We start from the raw sequence: 18,365 nt of genomic DNA, 5'->3' as shown, positions 1-18,365 counted from the left end.
TTGCGATCCAAGTCTAAACCATTAAGAATAGATAAGTTAAATTTGGAATCAATAATGTTAAGTTCCGTTTACGATTCCGAATTTAATTTCTAAAGAACACAATAGGTTGTTAGGAAAGGTTTGACACTTGTAAAAAATTTGTGTACAGTGGAACCAGTACGATCTTCCTAGGACCAACCAACATATGCGACGGATAGTATTGGGACAAGCCGCGGGCTTGAATGCATCCATGGGATGAGAGCAAAAAGAAGTAGACTTGAAGGCAAGAGTAGGTCAACACTGAAGGAAGAGTCAAGTGAGTCATGAGGGTGAGGGTCTGAGTTCTGAGAGACTATACTCGGGGTACCAATCGACTGATATTTTTATCAATTAGTTCAGTCAACTGGGTAGTTGACTAGGAGCGAACAAAATGCTTCTGTTTGCTCGGCTAGTGTAGAGCAGTCGACTGGTACATTAATAGTTGACTGATATAGAGCCGTTGGGATATATCAGTAGAATTTCCGCAGAGGGCAGTCGACTAGCACTTGTACCAGTCGACTAGTAGGTGGGGTTTTCCAACCTGTAGCCTATATAACCAAAGCTTGGGAGCTTGATTAAGATTGACGAAATTAGTGGTGGTTAACCCTAATTAGTAGTCAACAAGTTCTCAAGTGTTCTTTGTGTTCGAAGAGGTCTTGGTTGGTATTGTAGTGAGGTTTCTCCACCCATAAGGAAACTTGAGATAGTCAGAGTTTGCCGGGGACTAATCCACCGAAGGATTGGGATCATCCACCTTATGGACAACCATGGAGTAGGAGCAAGTTATCTCCGAACCACGTAAATGAGCGAGTCAAGTTTGGTTTGCTTTCTTGTCTTGTCTTTTAGATTAGCTTTCTTTACATTGTTTGTATTTTCGCTATGCACTAACATTGTAGAAAGAAAGTCATAGACTTGGGGGTGATGTTTATTCAACTCCCCTTCTAGCTGACCAACTGATCTCCAACACAAGCTACAATGCCTAGAAGCTCTGACAATCTTCGTCTTCCATCTTTATTGTCGGTATAATTTTTATATTGCTTGCATTTTGTAAAGAGATAGTAGGGTTGTTACTATCTTTATTTATTGTACAAATTACTTATTTCCGGAGGTTATAGAAAGAAGGGTTTTATTGGATTACACAATGGTGCGATCAAAGATCATGAGTCTTAGAGTAAGAATCGATATAGACTCTGAACCAAGTAATCAACTACATCACTTGTATTACTTTTGCTATTATATTCCACTGCTTATTCTGATCTTTATTTTCGATACGAAAAAGAAATGATTTTTAACGAGCAATATTCAACCCCTCCCCCCTTCTATATCCTTCACCAAGAGCTTTATCAAGATTTTCCTAAACACTTGGGGGCTTCCCCCTTATATAGGAATTCAATCCGTTATCAGCTCATAGATGATAACGGATTGGACTAAAAGATTTTACACATTGAGCTTGCATTCAATAACCCGAAATCTAATAAACATAAGTTATATAACTTTAAATGGTTCAAATTCTATTAACATGCTCAACTTACAAATAAGCTCACCTAATAGGGATAACAAAATCCAACATGAGTTTGCTTCAAATTTGGCTTGAGCTTGGTTTGCTAAAATTTTATCAAACTCTCAATTATTTGATTGTTTGAAACTTTTACATTTTTAAAATTATTTGATTGACTATTGAATTTGATAATACACATTTATCGGTCAATTTTAAATTTTTTTTATTTATGTACCAATGTCAATAAGAGTTTATTAATTAATATGATTTGTAAATTTTATTTGTAAATATTATCCATGAATAGTTCACAATCTTTGTTCATAAATATTAACGAGTTAAAAATATATGTTCAAATTTATTCATTTAATTTAACATGTTATTTAAATTTATTTATTTAATTGATTATATATATATATATATATATATATATATATATATATATATATATATAAAATGAACAAATATAAATTTTTACTTAGCTAAATATTATGAATATTTGATTCATTTACAGCTAGTTTAAGCAAATTAAAAATGCTTGCATCATTTAACAAACCATGCCATTGGCTATTATTTTGTAGAAATACATTCGCGAACTTGATATAGATGGTGAGGGGATCAATGGAAAAAATGGAAGGCTGGAGAGTTGGATAAAGACGGTCGGAGAGGTCAATGCAAAGGAAAAGGAGGGAATTTGAACAAAATAAAAAAAAAAAATCTTTTATGAATTTCTTTGAATGTTTCTTTGAATTTCTTTTATGAATCTCTCTGCTGACCTGACCTTCTTTGCATTTACATTCACCAATGGTGAATTCCCGAAGCAAGAGGCAAGCTCACTTAATGGTTGGTCAATGCGATAAGTCAATATTAAATTTAGTGAAATTTCACAGCCGTTGATTTGTGAAACCACAAAAATATAAAATGAATTGTTACAGCATAAAATTAAATATAAAATCTCTGTTTTGTCTAATTCCTTCTCTTCGATCTTATTCCACTGCTATGATTTTCAATGGCGAAGAAAACACAAAGTAAAACATAACGATATTGACAACCTAAAAATTTCCACAATTCTAGTTTTCAATGGTGAAAGAACACACAAGGCAACGTCAGAGGACATTGACGATCTAGAAATATCTCCTCCAAAATCAACAATAACTTCAGATTATACATTTCTCCTTTTATTTTTGTTGCTTGAACTCAAATTTCAAAAGTGGGCTGAGAAAATTTAAATTTTGACGATTAGTTTCTCATTGGAAACCGTCGTTATACATAGGCTATTTATCTCGTGCCATTTATATCCAACTATTTATCATGTTAGCTAGAAGACTCTAAACTCTGTTTTACAATTATTGTTCGATCATATATGCTATACAATGAATTGAATTTTTTACCTTTAATTTTATATCCAATATAAATAAGTACGCCCATCATTATCAACAACAGAAAATTATGAATTTTAAATGTTAAACCATAGCAAATACTCCATCCACTAGCCAGGGATTAAATAGGAAGAAAAAAGATGGCTTGTTCAGAGATCCAATCATATTAGATAATAATTTTGCTTTAGGAAATAAAATAAGGAATTAAAATTGGTGCCGTAGTGTCACCGCAGCCGTGGCTTATCTGTAGGAAGTGGACATGGAGATGCCGTGTCTTATCATCCGCCTCGCGTTTCCATCGGCAGACGCCGGTACGAAGAAGGCAGCGAGGTTGACTTTGACGTGAGAGGAAGAATGGACTCGATTTTAAGCCAGACTTCAGATTCAGCTAAAATTTATTTGTTACATAGCTTCAGGGAAGAATTGTTCAACGGATCAAGACTTTGGGTGTTGACGAGTTGATCCAAGGCTCGGCCATCCATTTTGGACTCTTGACTTGCCTGGGCAAATCTCGTTAGGGGCTGCTGCTGCCCGCTGCTATATAGCTCCCATTTTGCAGTCCAAGTTAGCACACACAGGCTGCGAGGATCAAGATGGAGTTACAGGTCCCTTCCCTTCCCGTCTTGCTCTCCATCTTCTTGGTACTTCTGATCATCGTCAGGAGGGTCTTCAGCTCCAAGCCTAAGCACGTAGGGCCGGAGTTTCCCACCCCCTCAAGGCTTCCCTTGATCGGCAGCATTCATCTTCTCATTGGCAAGTTGCCCCACCATGCGCTCCGCGACCTGGCTCGCAAGCATGGGAATGTCATGAAACTCCGCCTCGGCCAAGTCGACCAAATCATACTCAGCTCGCGGGAGGGCGCCCAGCAGGTGCTCAAGGCGCAGGACGCCAACTTCGCCTTTCGCCCTGAGTTCACCGCCGCCAAGATCATTGCGTACGGCCAGAGCGACATCGCCTTCTCCAACGGCGAGTACTGGCGCCAGCTGCGCAAGATTTGCGTCATGGAGCTGCTCGGCGCGAAGCGTGTCAAGTCGTTTGTGTCTTTGAGGAAAGAGCAGGTCGGTCGTCTCATGAGCGACGTCAGCAACGCTGCTGCCATCGGGAAGCCAGTCAACCTGGGGGAGAGGCTGAACGAGTTAACCAACTCCATCGTGGTCCAAGCTTCGTTTGGGAGAAGGTGCCAACAACAGAAGAAGTTCATGGAGACCATCAAGGAAGTCATCAAACTGGCTAGCGGATTTAGCGTTGGTGATCTCTTTCCATCTCTCCAGGTTGTTGATATCCTCACTGGATTTAGCACTCAGTTAAAGAAATATCACAAGAAACTAGATGTGATCCTGGATGCGACAATCAAGGAGCATCAGATGAACCGCGATGCAGGTGAAGAGGAGGATCTTATTGATGTTTTACTCAGGCTCAAAGACGAAGGCAATCTAGAAGTGCCAATCTCATTTGACAACATCAAGGCTGTTGTGATTGTGAGTAATACATATATGTGCCTATATATATTTCATATAGCTAGCAACAGATTATTCAAATTTATTTATAATTAATTAATTAATTAATGATTTGTTCATTGGTTGATTTGAGCAGGATATGTTTGCTGGAGGAACGGAGACAACCGCAAACACCATTGAATGGGCTATGTCTGAGCTCATGTTGCGCCCTTCCACATTACAGAGAGCTCAAAAAGAGGTCAGAGAAGCTATGAAGGATAAAGGTTACATCGAGGAGACCGATGTTCCACAATTTAACTATCTCCATGAAGTGGTCAAAGAAACTTTAAGGTTGCATCCGCCATTCCCCCTCTTGTTTCCACGAGTGGCTCAAGAGACTACTGAAGTTCTCGGCTACACACTTCCTGCTGGAACAAGAGTCCTCGTCAATGTCTGGGCACTAGGAAGGGATCCAAGATACTGGAAGGATGCCGAGATCTTTAAGCCCGAGAGATTCGAAGAAGGTGTCGACAAAGAATTCAAAGGCAATGACTTTGAGTTCTTGCCATTCGGTGCCGGTAGAAGGATGTGTGCAGGCATGACCTTTGGATTGACCACTTTGGAGCTGGCATTGTCTCAGCTTCTGTTCCACTTCGATTGGGCATTTCCGAAAGGAGTGAAAGCAGAGGACATTGACATGTCTGAATCTTTCGGAGCAAGCGCTTCAAGGAAGGTTAATCTTCTCTTAGTTCCTTCACCTCGCTACCCCTTGCGGGCCTCTGAGTAAAAGAGAAAAGTTACACATTGAAGCATTACCTTTCACGAGCAGTTATAGCTAGCTCGGTTGGCAATAAGAAAGTTTAATTAGAGAAGTTTATAGCATATGTACGTGATGTATTTTGAAATTTTTATAAAGTGGACGTGCTTAAATATTTGTTCAAAATATTCATGGTGTGTTTTGGTTTGCCCATTTTTATTTTATGAAAAATTTATGAAAAATGCGTATTTCTAAAAATAAAAAATAATGTTTGATTTATATTTTTTATATCTGTTTTTTTAAAAAAATAGAAAATATCTAAAAGTTATTTTCTATTTTCTAGAAAATACATATTTTTCAAAAAATGAAAATAGAAAATGCGCAAAATTAAACACACCCTTAGTTTTTCCATTTAGTTAAAAGTAGGTCTAGTTTTAGAGAGAGAACAATGAAACACCATTGATACGACAAATAAGGTGGGTCGTAAGTCGGGATTGAAATGAAGAATGTCTGTTGGCATGACGGTTAAAGTCAAGAAAGGGTCAACACTCGGAATTAGTAAATTCATTTGGTTCGCCCGAGTGGTCTAGCCGATCGAGCACTAGGTCGATCGGACCTTGAGTCCCTCAGAGTTGATAAAACCTCAAGCTATATCAGTGACATTTAGAGATGATTCAGGTGTCTCTGCTGAGTGCTCTGACTGATCAGACCAGAGGTATGATCAGACATACTGGACACATGACCCAACTGAATTAAATACTTTACACGAGTATGAGGGCTGCGAGAAGGCCGAGCTTCTGAGAAGGTTGCCATTCTTTAGGCGACTCGATCCCATCCACAAGTGGAGGCTGATCGAACTACCAAGGGGCGTTTAGTCGATCAGCTCTCCATGTTGAAGGCCCATCAACCCAATGGCTAATATTCCCTTTTGGTGTTTTGTGTAATGACTGTCAGAGAATCAAGTGAATATTCTCTTTGATCTTTGTGTGAGTAAGCTTCTACCCTGCAAAACAAAGAAATGGTAAATCCATTTTTGAAAAGTTATCAGAGTGTCAGAATGTTGGTGCAAGGAGCACCAGACGAGAACCTAAATTTTGATTATGGCAAATGATCCAAAGTTAAGTGGTCTTGTGATCTAACAAGGTTCTTGAACTTGCAGGAAAGTCCTAAGTTGTCTTAGACAAAAGTCCTAGTGGATTCTAGACAGGTGGAAAATCCTAGGGGATGGTAACCCTACGTCCTAGGGGGCGGTAACCCTATGTGATGGAAAGTCCTAGCCGTGGTTAGGCAGGTAGAAAACCCTAGGGGGTGGTAACCCTAGGTTATGGAAAACTCTAGGTTCTAGGGGGTGGTAACCCTAGGTTATGAAAAACCCTAGGGGAGGTAATCCTAGGTTGTAGGGGGTGGTAACCCTAAGTCTAGACGGGTCATGAAGCGGACGTCCAGCAGAAAGTCCAGTGGGTCTAGAGGACCGGTCTAGCAACAGGTAATCTCTCTTAAGAGGAGTAGGTGAGGACGCGTTCCCCATTGAAGGAACAGTAGGTGTTGGTTCGACATAGGGTTTCCGAAGGAAATTCGAAGTCATCACCTGACAGTCCGAAGGTTGTCAAGTTATTGATTTATATATTATTTGCTATTTTGTCTAATTCTATTTTGTAGAAAACTAACAATTTTTACAGGGTCAGACTTAGCCTTGATTGGTCGACAGAACCAGGGATTGGTCGACTGAACCGGGGATCAGTCGATCGAACCCCTAAATCAAACAGATAGATTTCTAGTCAGATGAACGGGTTCAATCGAATAGTAGATATACGATGATCAAAATCAAGCCGGATTGATCAGATCATACTAGATAAGCCAGCAAGGATAGCGGGATTGATCGACCGAACGACGGGATTGGTCGACCGAATGAGGACTCATTCGAAGCTGAATCTGGACTGGAAGATAGATCGATTCAGGCAGGATCGATCGACCAAACCAGGGAATCGATTGGCCGATCAGCGATGAGTCAAACCTAATCCTTAGATCAATGGATCTGGATCAGGCCTAACTTGGCTATTTAAGGAGGGCTCGACCAATTGCTTCAATAATACAATTTCCAAGATCAATAACGAACAACTGTTGCTCTCTTCAACGCTGCTTCGACAACCGATGAAAGACTTCTAATTCTATTGTTGTTGGTTACTTTGTTATATTGTACTTCAAGTTTCATAATCTTTATTCGAACTATTAGTGATTGCCCACCGAAAGCGATCAACGACCGCGACCCTTGGAGTAGGAGTCGTCACAAGCTCTGAACCAAGTAAAAGAAATTGTGTTAGCATTGCTTTTGTCTTGTTCTTTATTCTGCTGCGTTATTCTGAGTTTTCCGAAACGAACAAATTAGCCAAGAGTGCTATTCACCCCCCCTCTCTAGCACGTCATCGATCCTACACAAAAGGGCCGATCCTTTTTTTGCAATGCTTTGATATTCGTACAGAGAGTAAAATTAACACTATAAAAGGGTGTCTCCATCTACAAGCACAGGTACGCTAATGCAAACACTACACTACACAACCTAAGGAATCCAAATTCGATTGTTCTTCACTACTGTTCATTACATTCCTCTTGGACACTTGTTTGACTTGAGCGTCGGAGTATCTTTACCAGGGACCCCTTCCTGACCTGGTTATTGATGTTTTTTCCTCTACTTTCTATTTTTGACACGCAGGATCACACATCATCTTCAATTTCTAGTGTAGAGTCTTTTCATAGTCAATATAAGAGCCACGCGCCTAGTGTTTCATCTCTCCCGATTTCAAATAAGATCAAATTTGGCACCATTTATGGGAATCTTCACCTAAATATGAAACACGAAGATGGAAGAGACTATAGGACTTACTACAGTTACTTTGTCGCAAGAAGACTTGGAGCTGATAATAGCTATCCGAGCACAGAGATTGGTACAATAACAACAAGTAACAGTCGAGTGTCCTTTACAGAATGACCCCATTGTATCAATTGTAAACGACCCACCTTCTACACTACTACTACTACTCTAAAGGTGGACGTTACCTAACTGTTAGGACCAAAAGTAGCTAGAGGGGGGGGGGTGAATAGCTCGTCGCGTTCGCTCGTTGCTCGTTCCTTCAAAGATGTGCAGCGGAAATACAAAGAAACAATCACACAACGCTAACACGGTTGGTTTACTTGGTATCCACCTCACAAGAGGTGACTAATCCAAGGATCCACACCAACACACACACCTTCCACTAAATAAAACTCTCCTTTATGGTAACTACCAAGGGCGGAGAAGCCCTACAAGACTCAATACAAGAAGAGAGGGAAAGGATACAAGAAATACAAGCTTACAAGCTTACAATGAGTATAAACCCTAACACTAGCTTCTCTTGTTGGCTTTGATCCGCCTCTTGACTTGGAAAACTTCCAAGATCCTTCAAGAACTGGCGATCTGAGCTTTGTGAGTGCTGTGGAGGAGCTGGCGAGAAATCTGGAGTGAATCGGAGAAGAGATGCCGAAGGAAATGAACGCCTGCGGCCTTTATCGACGCCAACGGTCGGATCCCGATCGATTCGAATGTTCCCAATCGATCGGGGAGGCTTTGGATCGATCCACGGATCGATCCAGAGCGCCTCTGTGCTCTGGAAAAGCGCCTGGATCGATCCACGGATCGATCCAGCGCTTATCGCGCGAAGCAGCCGCGTCCCAATCGATCCACTGATCGATCCAGAGGCTCTCTGTTCGCTAGGAAAGGCCTGGATCGATCCACTGATCGATCCAGCTCCTGGATCGATCCACTGATCGATCCAACACTTGGTTTTTGCCCAAAACCAAGTTCCAAGCCTCTCAAACCAACATCCGGTCAACCTTGACCTGTTGGTACATCATGCCTAGCATCTGGTCACTCCTTTGACCTGCTAGGACTTCCCACCAAGTGTCTGGTCAATCCCTTTGACCCACTTAGACTTTTCTATTCATGCCAAGTATCCGGTCACTCCCTTAACCTACTTGGACTTCCAAGGATCTGGTCACTCCCTTGACCTACTTGGACTTCCATCAGATTTCCTCGTGCCAAGTATCCAGTCAATCCTTTGACCTACTTGGACTTCCCAACACCAGATGTCCGATCATCCTTGATCCATCTGGATTTTCCCTTGCCTGGCTTCACTCACCAGGACTTTCACCTAGCTTCACTCACTAGGGTTTTCCATCTGCCTAGCTTCACTCACTAGGGCTTTCACCTGGCTTCACTCACCAGGACTTTCACCTAGCTTCACTCACTAGGGTTTTCCTTCTGCCTAGCTTCACTCACTAGGGCTTTCACCTGGCTTCACTCACCAGGACTTTCACCTAGCTTCACTCACTAGGGTTTTCCTTCTGCCTGGCTTCACTCACCAGGACTTTCACCTAGCTTCACTCACTAGGACTTTCACCTAGCTTCACTCACTAGGATTTTCCTTCTGCCTGGCTTCACTCACCAGGACTTCCCTGTCAAGTATCCGGTCAACCTTGACCTACTTGACTCTTCTTCAATCAATTTCTTATTGTCAAACATCTAAACTCAAACCAAGACTCAGCTTGGTCACCCAGGTCAACCTTGACCTGAGGGATGTTGCACCAACAATCTCCCCCTTTTTGATGTTTGACAATACCACAATAACACTTACAATACCACATGTAAGTTAGGCTAATCCTATAGCCTAAATCTTCATGCCACTAGGTAATGAACATATAAATTAAGCTCTTCATTCTCCCCCTACGAGGGCACACTCCCTCTAGGTAATGAAAGCCTAACTTACACCCATTCATAGGTCCTTTCATTCTCCCCCTATTGGCACACATCAACCCATCTTTGGGCACACATCAACCCATGCCCCAATTTTGGGTACACATCAACAAATCCATTTGTTGACGACTCTCCCCCTGAAGAGTTACTCATCATTGTTCACAACATCACTCGTTGTGATCAACACGATAATGAAGGTCCCATACCCTTCATTTATCCTTAACTTCTCCCTCAATGTAGACAAATACCCAACCTTGAGCATTATCTAACCACTTGAGTTCCCACTTGAAATAATGAGAATATCCACTCCCCATTTCAAGTTCAAATGCTCATACATGAGCATTTTCTTTAAAGAAGGTTAACCACCTTCCAAGGTTCATGAAAAGTAATTTTTTATGTCTTTAAAGAGTCCCTCCCCCTAAAGACATGGTGGTGACTTCTGTCATTGCACCAACAATGACTTGAAATCCCTAAACCTTTAGGAAACCCAAATTTAGAAGTTTTGAGGTTCAAATACTCAAAATTTGAAACAAACCTCAACCTAAACTTCAATGAAGCCTTCCTTAACCAATCCATCCTTGTTTTCACATGAAAACACCCTTTGTATGTATACAAATGTATTTTAGGGGTTTGGAATGGTTATCTAGACTCAAAGAGGTTCAAAGATGCTGAAATCAAGCCTTCCCAGCCAAAATCAGCAACTTGGATCGATTGGAGTTGGGTTCCAATCGATTGAACCTTTCTGAATCGATCCACTGATCGATTCAGACTACCTGGATCAATCGGCTGATCGATCCAGCGAGCTTCTGCTCGCGGGAGACTTGCCTTCTGAATCGATCCACAGATCGATTCAGGCACTCCAATCGATCCATGGATCGATCGGAGCTCTGATAGTTGCTGAAATTCCATTTCAGTCAAATTTAGAAACCCCTAGAAAATTCTACAAAAATCCAAAAATCATGAAATTTCGTGTAGACATTATTTAGGGCATACTTAATCATGGAAAAATAGCTTTCTATGAAAATACATCATATTTTCAAAGATTGACACAAACTTGAAAACTTACAAAAACTTTAGTGTTTTTCTTCAAGTTTGTGTCTAACTATTCAATAGTGATTACTATCAAAAGATAGCCTTCACCAAGGTTTTCCAAAAATATTTTAAAAACATTTTCAAAACCAATATCCCATCATGTTCCTTGGGCATAATGCACATGACTTGTACATTAGCTTTCCCAATGATGGGAAAACACATAACTATGTGTTTTGATGAACCTAAAACTCAGAAGAATGCACTAAATCAACATCTTGAGTTTTGTTCATCTTCCTAACATCTCACTTGTATCTAATGTGCACTAATCACATACAAGTCACCTTATAGTCTTTGTGAGATGTAGATTTTGGTTTTTGCCCTAATCTAGGGATCATGCATATCTATCTAGGCATTTTAGAAATATTAGTCATCCACCTAGGATGTCACTTGTCAATAAGTGTCGTTAAATGCCATTCGTCCTTAATTACAAGGAATTAAACTTAATGCATGATTATGTTATGACATACATCAAAAGAAAATAATTTTCAAAAGAAAATATCTTATTACTACATGATGTATGAATGTCATGACATGGTATTTTTGGATTTTTCATAATAAAACATGAATGCAAAACTAGACATGATGTCATGGCATATGATGGGCAAACGATCATGGCAAGATTTAGCATAAATAAAATATACCTAGATTAACTATCTAAGTATCCTTAAAGTCTTAGCTAAACTTACAACTTAAACCTAGATTGCCCTAAAGTGCTACAAGAGAATGCCAAAGCCTAAATTGGCATTTCTAATTTCCTTGATTTAATGTATGCCAATTGAAAATAAACATGTCCTCAAATGTTGGCATATTCCATTTTTCCTCAAGAGTGATTACATAAATCAAGGCCCGGATTGCCTTAAATTTCCAAGAGAATATCAAAATCCCAACTTGGTATTTCTCAAGGTTTTCCCAATTTGTGCCATTTTAGATTAAAATCAATTCTTCCACCATTAGGCACATTTTACTCTTTCAAGGAGTAAACAAAGATCCACTTCATTTTCAAAGGTTAACAAAAACCTTGAAAATGCTCCTTGTGTGTCAATTTCCTCAAAGTCAGGTTAACTACCCTTCTAATCGGAGTTGACACTCTCTAACCCATCTATGGGGTAGAGAAGATGCTCCTAGGAACCCAACACCTATTGGTGCTCCTTGGATGCTCTAGGTACTCACTAGGGATAACTTCCCTAGATACCTTCCTAGTGACCTTGTTGGGCTTCTTAGAAGCCTTGGTTACATTTTCTAGGTCAACTCTAGGGATAACCTCCCTTGTGACCTTGTTTGTGACTTTCTTAGACTTCTTAGAAGTCTTAGTCACATTTATTGCAAAAATACTCTTAGGGATGACTTCCCTAGTATTTTTGGCTTGACCACTAGACCTAGGGTTTGTTCCATAACTATATGGAACTCTATGGTAAGAGGGCACATCCTTCTTAGCCTTTGGTTTGTATCCCAAACCTCTATGGCCATTGGATGGCTTTTGTACCCCTAAACCTAGGTTATGCTCATTTTGCCCTAATAGGATATTTTCCATCCTTTTTAGGGTCTTTTCCATTTTATCAAGTCTTGACCTCAAGACTTGATTTTCCATCACTAAGTCTTTAGTTTTTGGTTTTCCATTAAGTTCATGAGAATTTTTGTGCCTAGGCTTGTAGATACAATCCTTAGAGTTCTTGCCTAGACTTTTACTTACATTCCTAGCCTTAGGTGTAGTAGTTTTAGCATGAAAAGCTATATGTTTTTCTTTAACGCTATCATGCTTTCTATTTTCATGGTAAATAGCATTAAAATGATATAAGTTAGAACTATCATGCTTTTTACCATAATGTAAAGGGGTAGGCTCAATCAATGTTACCTTCTTCTTTACCTTAGAGGCTCCCCCTTGACTAGAGCTTCCTTGAGCCTTGACCACCTTCTTCCCCTTGGGGCATTGACTTCGGTAATGCCCCTTTTGATTGCAAGAGAAGCATATAATATGCTCCTTGCTCTTCTTTGTGTTGGGGATGATCTCCTTGGGCTTCGCCTTGCCCTTTTGTGCCACTTGGCCCTTCTTCTTGGCCAATTTAGGGCACTTGCTCTTGTAGTGCCCATGTTCCCTACACTCAAAGCATATAATATGATTTTTATTTTTAATTGAAATATTTATACCTTTGCTTGTAGGGGTGGCATCTTTTCCTTTGGATCCGGAGGTAGAATCTTCCTCTTGATCCGATCTTGATTCTCCTCCATTTGATTTTTCTTGACTCGTGGAGGTAGAAGCTTCTTCAATCTCTTCATCTCTTGACCCGGATGTAGAAGCTTCTCCTTCTTCTTGATCCGGCGTCACCAAGGATTGCTCCCCCTCAATCCTAGAGGTGGAGGCTTCATCATCTTGAATATGAAACAAGGAGTATGCTCCCTCCTTGTTCCCTTCGTTGCATTCCCTTGAGGATGAAGCTTTTTGGATTTCTTCTTCTTCAGAGGTTGAGCATCTCTCAACCTCGGAGCCCTCCTCTTGGTCTTGCTCCAAAGAGTCACCCTCTCTGGATACTTCTTGCTCTTGTACAGTGGAGGGGATCTCTTAATGAAGCTTGGCCAATTTGCTCCATAGTTCCTTTGCATCTTCAAATTCTCTAATTTTACAAAGGATGGTGCTTGGCAATAAATTGACCAAAAACTTGGTCACTTTGTCATTTGCCTCGCACCTTTGGACTTGCTCCGGGCTCCATTTGCTTTTCTTTAAAACTTTGCCCTTTGAATTTCTTGGAGCCTTGAAGCCTTCCATTAGAGCAAACCATTGCTCTATCTCCATCATAAGAAAATTTTTGATTCTTGATTTCCAAGAATCGAAGCTCGTGGAAGTGTATGGAGGAGCCACCCTCGTGTCGAATCCGAGTCCATCTTGGAATTGCATCTTGAAGTTGAGCTTTTTGATATCTTTGACTTTGACAATTTTTGCTTCAACTTCTTCACCCTCTAGCTTTTCTTGTTATGCTTGACCCTTCCGGCGATGATTCCGGTGAAGAGCGGCCTCGCTCTGATACCATTTGTTAGGACCAAAAGTAGCTAGAGGGGGGTGGGTGAATAGCTCGTCGCGTTCGCTCGTTGCTCGTTCCTTCAAAGATGTGCAGCGGAAATACAAAGAAACAATCACACAACGCTAACACGGTTGGTTTACTTGGTATCCACCTCACAAGAGGTGACTAATCCAAGGATCCACACCAACACACACACCCTCCACTAAATAAAACTCTCCTTTATGGTAACTACCAAGGGCGGAGAAGCCCTACAAGACTCAATACAAGAAGAGAGGGAAAGGATACAAGAAATACAAGCTTACAATGAGTATAAACCCTAACCCTAGCTTCTCTTGTTGACTTTGATCCGCCTCTTGACTTGGAAAACTTCCAAGATCCTTCAAGAACTGGCGATCTGAGCTTTGTGAGGGCTGTAGGCGAGAGATCTGGAGTGAATCGGAGAAGAGATGCCGAAGAAATGAACGCCTGCGCTTTATCGACGCTAACGGTCGGATCCCGATCGATTCGAATGTTCCCAATCGATCGGAGGCTTTGGATCGATCCACGGATCGATCCGACCGCCTCAGCTCGAAAGCGCTGGATCGATCCACGGATCGATCCGGCGCTTATCGCAACAGCGTCCCAATCGATCCATCGATCGATTGAACATCCGGATCGATCCACGGATCGATCCGACTCTCTCGCTCAAGAAGCCGGATCGATCCACTAATCGATCCAGCCTCGGATCGATCCATCGATCGATCCAACACTTGGTTTTGCCCAAAACCAAGTTCCAAGCCTCTCAAACCAACATCCGGTCAACCTTGACCTGTTGGTACATCATGCCTAGCATCTGGTCACTCCTTTGACCTGCTAGGACTTCCCACCAAGTGTCTGGTCAATCCCTTTGACCCACTTAGACTTTTCTATTCATGCCAAGTATCTGGTCACTCCCTTGACCTACTTGGACTTCCATCAGATGTCTGGTCAATCCCTTTGACCTATCTGTATTTCCTCGTGCCAAGTATCCAGTCAATCCTTTGACCTACTTGGACTTCCCAACACCAGATGTCCGATCATCCTTGATCCATCTGGATTTTCCCTTGCCTGGCTTCACTCACCAGGACTTTCACCTAGCTTCACTCACTAGGGTTTTCCTTCTGCCTAGCTTCACTCACTAGGGCTTTCACCTGGCTTCACTCACCAGGACTTTCACCTAGCTTCACTCACTAGGGTTTTCCTTCTGCCTAGCTTCACTCACTAGGGCTTTCACCTGGCTTCACTCACCAGGACTTTCACCTAGCTTCACTCACTAGGGTTTTCCTTCTGCCTGGCTTCACTCACCAGGACTTTCACCTAGCTTCACTCACTAGGACTTTCACCTAGCTTCACTCACTAGGGTTTTCCTTCTGCCTGGCTTCACTCACCAGGACTTCCCTGTCAAGTATCCGGTCAACCTTGACTTACTTGACTCTTCTTCAATCAATTTCTTATTGTCAAACATCTAAACTCAAACCAAGACTCAGCTTGGTCACCCAGGTCAACCTTGACCTGAGGGATGTTGCACCAACACTAACTACTAACTCTACTTAACCGGTACGCTACTTAACTACGAGAAATCCCTATCGAAAAATTTTGACAGAGTTTCCCCTGTACCGGTGACCAAATCAACAATACAAACAGTGTATACTCAGCCACAGGCGGCTGGAACATATAATCACACAACCACGCAGTATAATAACTCAATAAGTAGAAGGAAACTACTCTATCAATAGTAAACAGATAATACTCCAACGATAAAACATAACAAGCTACAAGTGCGGAATAGACTCAATTACAATCTCACTTCATCATAGCATTAAGGAGAAAAGAAAAGGAAACTCTAAACAGGTAAGTTTTAACAACTCCTTAGCAAACTCTTGATCTCTCCATAGTCCAGCCATCACACACCTTCATCACCACCACCTTGTCGCCTTCCTTTTATACTTTAGCTTTTCCTTTATCTGCAGTAGGAGGAAATGCAGTCTATAAGCATAAAGGTTAGTGAGCGCTATCTACTCACAAAAACTCGATATGCATGTATATAAATAAAAACATGCTAAAACTGAATGCTAACATGTAAAGCTACTCATGCTCATAAATAGCAAAGAAATCAACTAACAGAAAAGCTAACATGCATAGCTACTCATGCTCATAAATAGCAAAGACATCATACTAACTGATATACTAAACATGTATAGCTAATCATGCTCATAAACTAATAAAGAAAGCAAACTAACTGAAATACTAACATATAAAACTAAACATGCTCATCAACTAGCAAATAAATAACATGTAAGAAACTAAACATGTAAAAGCTGCTAGCATAAAAGAAAGCTAAACTTGCTGATCTTTAAAACAAAGTGAAACTTACTTCATTTACTCTAAACTTATTCTTTTATTTCACTTGTTTAAAATTTATACTTTAATACTTGAAAATAATAATCAACTTCTCTTGGGCCCAGGCGTAGTACCATCTTGTGCGCGTTCCCTAATAGGTTGGGGTAGCGAGCCACTAATCCTAAAAGAGCAGACCTTGGTCTACCAGGGCCAAGACCTTGGAATTGGACACCTGGATTTGTTTAACGACAACCTTGGAAGTCGGGTACTAGCCTCTTCTTAAAAGTAAAATACTTATTATCTTAATTACTTCTTTAAATGCCTTGGCATTTTAATAAGCACCTTGTGTGCTAAAATCCCTAAAATCTTGACTTTGGGATCTACTTAAGGCCTTGACCTTTTTCTTTCTTTTCTTTACTCATACTTCTCATACTCCTTGATTAGAGCTTATTAGAATCCTGTAGATATATCTATCAAGTGTAGGATTACAACCAACCAAGCATGCTATATAAAAATAACATAAGAGAAGCATATCTGAACTCTCTAAGCATGTTATAAAACAAAGCAAAGGAAAGAAAATCTAAACTTACTAATCATGCTATAAAATAGAGCAAAAGAAAGCAACTTTGAACTTACTAATCATGCTTTAAAATAGAGCAAAAGAAAGCAACTTTAAGCTTACTAATCATGCTATAAAATAGAGCAAAAGAAAGTAACTTTAAGCTTTCTAAATATGCTGTAAAATAGGGCAAAAGAATGCAACTTAAAACTAGAAAATCTGTTCATGTACATCTATTGCTACACAAACAGAAATGCAAATAAAGAAAGGTTGTTCTAAGCCCTAAATGAAATTGTTCTTGCTTGCGAATATGCGATTAAAGAGAAGTTGTTCTAAGCTCTAAACAGAGCTGTTCATGCTTGCAGAAATGCAAATAAAACTAGGATGCTAAGGCTGAGATGCTAATTAAGGTAACAAAGAAGTCTAAGATTGATATGCTAATTTCAAAGCTGTTCTTTTCATTGTAGCAAGGAGAAAATCCAACAAGAGCTATAAATCTACAGCATTTCATGCTCTAACAATTCAATAAAAGGTCTATAACTAATATGGATCCAAAACATGCTTGTTCTTCTTGTTATGTTCCCCGGCACAAACCAACCAGAAAGTACTGCTGTAACTAAAATCTTTGCAAACATGTTCACAACATAAAGCAACAGAATTCTTCAAGTCTACTTCAAAACAGCCCGGAACCATAGTCCATTTCCCTGTTTAGTGCCACGGAAGAAACCAATAAGAGTAAAACACTCCACTTACTTAATCCTTTTCCTGTTCTTCCCTTGGAAACTCACGGTAGCAACAAGACCTTTAAGCATGTTATAGTATATATATGCAAGGAAGAAGGAAAAAGAATCTTAAATCTACCCTTAACCCTCTAACATACAGATTCTGTGCAACATGATCCGAAACACAAAAAGAATTAAATCCCTAGCAAGCATAAATTCGGCTCAAACTCAATCCGAAACAAAGGAGCATGCAGTGGATGATAAGGAGTGAAACCAAATTCTGAAATCAAAAGGAAAAGAAGATCAATGTCGCGGAACTACTCCTACTGCAGGTGAGTAGCAACTCACCTCGCTGTTCTTGGACTTACAACCGAAAGGGAAGGCTCTAGGGTTTCAGGTAGCTCGACCTTCGGCTCCTCCTCGTGCCCACAACCTCTCCTCGACGAGAGGATCTCAACGGTGTGAAGAGCTCTTGGAGAAAAGTGCTCGCCGGCCGCCGGAGACGAAGCCCTAGCCGCGGCTTCGTTTCCGCCCGAGAGGAATCGCCGACGCCGCGTGAGGAGAAGAGGTGAGAAAGAAATTAGGTTTCGGGAAACCTAAATCCTCTCTTTATAACTGGGGTTATTTTCGGTTCCAATTACAACTCAAATACTATTTGGTTCGGGTTTTACTAAGAAACCCACGGCTGGTCTATTGGTTAAACGAACTCCTGCTTAACCCGAGGTTTCCGGTTCAAACCTCGGCTTGGA

The 18,365-nt window shown here is 40.7% G+C and overlaps 1 protein-coding gene across 1 annotated transcript; it reads left to right on the top strand.

Annotated features, from left to right (window-relative positions):
- Positions 1-3,439: 3,439 nt before the first annotated feature.
- LOC121980230 (premnaspirodiene oxygenase-like) lies at positions 3,440-5,273 on the top strand. The gene is made up of 2 exons (XM_042532200.1): positions 3,440-4,370; positions 4,486-5,273. The coding sequence occupies exons 1-2, from the start codon at positions 3,486-3,488 to the stop codon at positions 5,113-5,115; spliced, it is 1,515 nt and encodes a 504-aa protein (XP_042388134.1). The 5' UTR covers positions 3,440-3,485; the 3' UTR covers positions 5,116-5,273.
- The last annotated feature ends 13,092 nt before the right edge of the window (positions 5,274-18,365 follow it).

The sequence above is a fragment of the Zingiber officinale genome, chromosome 5A (genome assembly GCF_018446385.1).
Source record: "Zingiber officinale cultivar Zhangliang chromosome 5A, Zo_v1.1, whole genome shotgun sequence".
Classification (NCBI taxonomy): domain Eukaryota; kingdom Viridiplantae; phylum Streptophyta; class Magnoliopsida; order Zingiberales; family Zingiberaceae; genus Zingiber; species Zingiber officinale.
Note: the sequence above shows the minus strand (reverse complement) of the source record. Positions and strands in the feature narration are given on the sequence as shown.

Bases quoted from the DNA above. Each gene is read 5' to 3' on its own strand.
- LOC121980230 (XM_042532200.1), top strand. From the start codon at position 3,486: ATGGAGTTACAGGTCCCTTCCCTTCCCGTCTTGCTCTCCATCTTCTTG. The intron at 4,371-4,485 runs GTGAGTAATACA...TGATTTGAGCAG, and splicing joins ACATCAAGGCTGTTGTGATT to GATATGTTTGCTGGAGGAAC.